At 30.7% G+C, this 5,455-nt stretch overlaps 1 protein-coding gene across 1 annotated transcript; it reads left to right on the top strand.

The window, feature by feature from the left end:
• Positions 1–2,794: 2,794 nt before the first annotated feature.
• LOC136417906 (tigger transposable element-derived protein 4-like) lies at positions 2,795–4,294 on the top strand. Its single transcript, XM_066403767.1, has 2 exons — positions 2,795–3,347; positions 3,465–4,294. The coding sequence occupies exons 1-2, from the start codon at positions 2,795–2,797 to the stop codon at positions 4,292–4,294; spliced, it is 1,383 nt and encodes a 460-aa protein (XP_066259864.1).
• The last annotated feature ends 1,161 nt before the right edge of the window (positions 4,295–5,455 follow it).

The raw sequence follows: 5,455 nt of genomic DNA, 5'->3' as shown, positions 1-5,455 counted from the left end.
TGTAGACCATGACTGAATTTCGTTTAACCATAGACTTAATGTGAATAATACATTTTTCTACTAAATTTTATTAAAAGTCTATGCTTACCCACTGCATTATAACACGGTACGTTCGCATTTGCTCCTCTTGTGCCTTTTGAAGTAGCAGAGAATCAAAAAGTTTTTGTACAAAACTTATTGAAAATTGATCAAACTTCAAACTTCTGAAATGAAAAAGGCGTGTTTCTACAAAAATATCTCTTCAATCCTTGCAAGTGCCGCTACGCCTTCTTATTTAATGCAGTAAAAATTATTTTTGCTATAGTCAACTGGTTTGGTGTAAAATGGGTTGAATGTCTGGTTTAAATGACCCTGTACGCATACTTAAAAGGTTTTGATGTAAAAAAATACATACTCGTTGATGTATTAATTTGCGTTGTGTGATCGTACTTCTAGATTTCTAAAAAGGTCTATTTACCATGTGTAAAATTGTAAATAAATTGGTCGAGTAGGTACATACATAAATAAAGTAATTCACTCTATTAAAAAACAGCAATACCGTTTTTATGGTTTTCCTATACGATACATTTTCATTGAGTATTGTTTGTAAATTGATTTAATGTATGTAATAAAGAAGTCTAGGCTAATATTGGAGAACTTTATTTATAACATCTTCACAAAATTCAACCACGAAAATCAATAAAATCACAGATTAACATTTATTTATATCTCAAATAAGTCGTACATCCTAAATAAATCAATTCCAATTTACAGAAAAACCTTTAATCCTTCGACTGATTTAGATTTCATCATGATTCAATGAATTCGTACTCAAATGTTCAAAATATTCCATCGCCAATGAACTTATCTATCGTAGAACAGTAAATTCAAGCCTCATGAACAAAATATATATAAAATCATATAAAAAATCAGTCTGTTATAATATTAAGGCAACTGTGTAGTCAATATCGAAGTGATTTTTATTCGTAAACCCATAATGGATATTTTAGGGAAGAAGTTCAAGGGTCAAGTTTCATCAATCCGAAATCAGAAGTGTATAGGAAAGTTTTTGAGAAAACCCTCCCCTTGTTAAATATGCCTTCGAAATTGAACTGAAACTATCGGTTTTGGAGATATTTTATATAAACTGATATTCGTGTATTTTGTTTTTTGCAGCTTCTACCCTAAACTATTTACTTAACGGCTGTCAAACTACCACATCATCGAGACATTTTCTTGTGCTAAATAGCTTTATCGCCATAGAAATAATTTATTGTTTTATTTCTGATTGGCAGAATCGCCAACTGTTAAGCCATTATGTAAACACCAAAATACTCCTTTCAATTATGTATCATGTGAATATAGTATACTTGTATATAGCATATAATATTATAACTAATTGAGGTTTTTAGGTGTCAACAAGTGTTATGAATTTTTACAGTTCCCGCTAACATTTTTCAGACTCGATCCTGATGTTGTCTCGTTAGTTAAAAACTCGTACTGGAATAAATCATCCACAGCTCAAATTCTAATCTAGCTCTTGAATCAAAATAAGTAGTCTAATTATCGTCAATGTTCGAGTCAATTTGATACTGAACAATGTTGTTATAGTAAAATGGTTTTTTTTCTTCAAAAAATGTTCGTCGGGTTTGCTGCTTTTACGTCTTACGATACACGAATAAAAAAGTAATTTTGCTATCCTCAAAAAATAAAAATTCTGGCAATCAAAATATTCCAGGGAACAAAATATCTTAATAATGTGAATATATTCGACAGCTATCAAATAAATAATTCAAGTGAAAACGTTGAAAAATAAAATAGACGATTTTCATTTTTTCGAAATATCTCTAAAACCGAACGTTTCCGCTCATATTCGAAAAGATATTTAAAATTACAACTTTCATAATTTAGAAATTTTTTCAAACGTTTAACCAACTTCAATAATGCGGAACTTATACAAAAATTAAATGGAAAATAATGTTTTCCTCACTTAATAAATAACTTTAAATATTTATTACGTCGCATATACATGTATTGCGATGTGTCAGTTGTTATTTGGAATACCTTATTTTCTCGTATAAACAAACATTTTAATGTAATAAAAAATGGGCAAGTTCCCCATTATCAAGTGTTGAATTTATGACACACTTCAGAAACTAAAGATCTTCGAATTTGGTTTATAACTTACTTATAAATAAAATTAATTCGGTTTAATTAAGTCAAAAAGTAAAGTTAACTGAATATTAGGAACTAAAGTTTTCATTCAGTATATATACAGTACGTCAAAAAAGTGTTTTAACACTTATTAGGTTGCTGTACTTGTTGATGTACTACTATTAGGCTGCTATGAATTTTTAATAGTTTTGCGAAATCGAAAACATACAAAAAGCAGTTGTTAGCTAGGTCTAATAAAGAACTATTTAAAGTAAAATAAGTCAACAATATTTATTGCAAACAAAAAATAAACAATAATTGAAAATACTTCAACCAAAAAAGTATTCGTACATTTCCAAATACAGTATAATCCATTTATAATGAACTCGCATGTAATGAACTGATTTTCAAGTCCCAAATTAACCATATATAAAATCATAAGTAAAACCCTCGGACAAGATGGACTTGTTTGTAATAGACTCTCGCTTATAGCGAACCAAAATTGTTTATTTCGTCTATCATAACCGAGGTTTATTCGGGAGTTCCCCGGTACGACCGTTTCTGATGCATGCGTAAGCAAAATTTTATTCCAGCTCGCCTTTTATAGTTGATCTGTGTATGTTATCCGGTACGCCTTATTTGTTTTTAAATTTTTTTAAAAATGGCTAAAAGTGTAAAACGGGCATTTACGTTACACGAAAAACTGACAATTATAAATGATATTGAGAAAGGATTGTCTCAATCATTCGTGTGTTCAAAAATGGGATTAAAAAAGTCCACAGTGTCAAATATTTGGAAAAATCGTGATAAAATTAAAAATGATTGGAAAACTAATGACCAAAAGAAAAAAATGCGTTTGCCTTTACACTCCCGGGTTGACGAAATATTATTTAAGTGGTTTCAACAAAAAAGAGCGAATAATTTCCCAATAAGTGGACCAATGTTACAAATGAAGGCAGAGGAATTTGGAAAAATGATTGGTGATGACTTCAAATGCAGCTCTGGATGGCTTGATCGTTTTAAAAAAAGGCATAACATTGTGTTTGGAAAAATATGTGGCGAGTCGGCCTCAGTAGATAAAAATATTACAGATGAGGGGCTGGTTCGTGTTTGGCCTTTGATAAGTAATGATTATACAGAAGAAAATATATTTAACGCCGACGAAACAGGGATTTTTTATAAAATGTTGCCGAATAAAACACATAAGTTAAAAGGTGAAAGTTGTAGTGGAGGAAAAATGTCTAAATATAAGTAATTAAATTATAGGTAAGTGAAAAATGTTAACATTTTTATTTTGAGTTGTATTAAGAATTTGATTTTCGGTATTTTAGGAAAATTTCAAAATCCTAGGTGTTTTAAAAACATTAATAGTCTTCCTATTGACTATTATTGGAACGACAAGGCATGGATGACGTCGTCAATTTTTACAGATTATTTTAAAAAATGGGACCAAGAACTTCTTAAAGAAAAAACAAAAATATTTTGGTTAGTTGATAACTGTCCAGCCCATCCGGACGTTAAACTGCATAACATAAAGCTTTTTTTTCCACCCAATGTGACGTCAGTTTTGCAGCCCATGGACCAGGGTGTAATTTTGAATTTAAAGCAAATTTACAGAAAACAAACGTTGATGAAACTCTTGGAGACTCAGGATAATATTAACATCAAAAGTGTTACTATTTTAGATGCTATAAATTTATTAAGCCTAGCGTGGGATGAAGTTTCTACGCAAACTATCAGTAATTGTTTTCGCCATTCCGGCTTATCAAAAACAATATCTTCTAATATGGAATTTGATCCAGAGGGTGATATTCCATTGGCTCAATTAATAAGAGAAAACAGATTTATGAACTCAGTGAATTTTGATGATTTTGATAAAAATGTTGTTGTAAGAGAACAATTAGCTGATACAGACTTAGTAAATCAAGAACTTCAAGAAGAAACAACCGAAGATATTGAAGATGGTGATACTGAAGGAGAAACTGTTGTTACTACAAAAGAGGCTCTTAATTGTGTACACACTTTACAACAATATTTCCTTCAGCAAGAGGACAGCAATGAGTTTTTTTCTAAATTATATAAAATTGAACTGCATTTGCAGAAGATTTACATTAAAAAAATCTTTATTCAAAGGAAAATAACCGATTTCCTTGAGAAATAATTATGAATAATGTAAACATTTTTTAAATTTTTGTTCAATTAGGCATTAAAACGCATTTTTTTAAAGTTAGGTATGTAATTTGTTTGATTCTTATAAGATAGACACTCGGATATAATAAACTAAATCTCTCGGTCCCCTCAAGTTCATTATAAACGGATTGTACTGTATCTGTTTTTTATTGTATGCATGCATTTCTGATAAAATATCGAAACGTATCAGTTTAGTGAAGTCTAGTAAAATGTTCTAAAACAATCCAATATTAAAATGAATCAATGAGTCGAAAAGGCAAAGAATGGAGCATGAAAATTAAGAAACTTATTGTGCGCCATTATCAACAAAGCAAATTCGTGGGAAAAATAGCTAAACCGACCAGTACAGTTGTATATATTAAAGAAAGTTAAAAGTACAAGCTTAATTGAAAATAAAACACGTTCAGGGCACTCTTCCAAACTAACCAAGCAAAATGAAAGTTCATTGTCGAACAAATTTAAAAAACCCTCATGTGAGTTCCCCTCCTTGGTTACTGAATTGGAATTTGCCATTTGGCAACGCATTCATTCAAAAACTATTAGAGTTCATCTACGAAAAAGTAATTTTCTTGATAGAAAATCTGTAGATACCATGGATTACCAAGAAAAATTGAAACTTAGGATGGAGTTCGCAAAATCCCATTTAAACAAACCCTTAGAATTTTGGCAAAAAGTATTTTTTCAGATTAAAGTTAATTTAACCTTTTTCAATCCGACGAAGCAAATTTTGTATGGGGAAAACCAGAAGAACGCATGAATCCACGGAATCTGCAACCAACAGTAAAACATGGAGGGGGAAACGTCTTAATCTTGGGTTTTATGACTACAAGTGGAGTGAATAACCTGAATGTTATTGAAGGAACCATGAATAGGTTAATATATAGTGACATATGTACATATGTTTAGTAGACAGACAGGCAAAATATATATGAAAGTGCTACAAAGCTCGGATTAACAGAAGATTATTTCTTCTAACCAGATAGTGACCTCAAACATTACTTCAAGCTAATCCGCGAATGGCTGTTGTATAATACAATGTTTCCTACCTCCAGTGTCCGGATCTGAATCGCTTTGAACACTTTTGGGAATATCTCCATAAACAAGTTTGGAAACAACTCCAAAATAAAACTCA

This window comes from Euwallacea similis, chromosome 31, assembly GCF_039881205.1.
Source record: "Euwallacea similis isolate ESF13 chromosome 31, ESF131.1, whole genome shotgun sequence".
In the NCBI taxonomy this organism is placed as follows: Eukaryota; Metazoa; Arthropoda; class Insecta; order Coleoptera; family Curculionidae; genus Euwallacea; species Euwallacea similis.
Note: the sequence above shows the minus strand (reverse complement) of the source record. Positions and strands in the feature narration are given on the sequence as shown.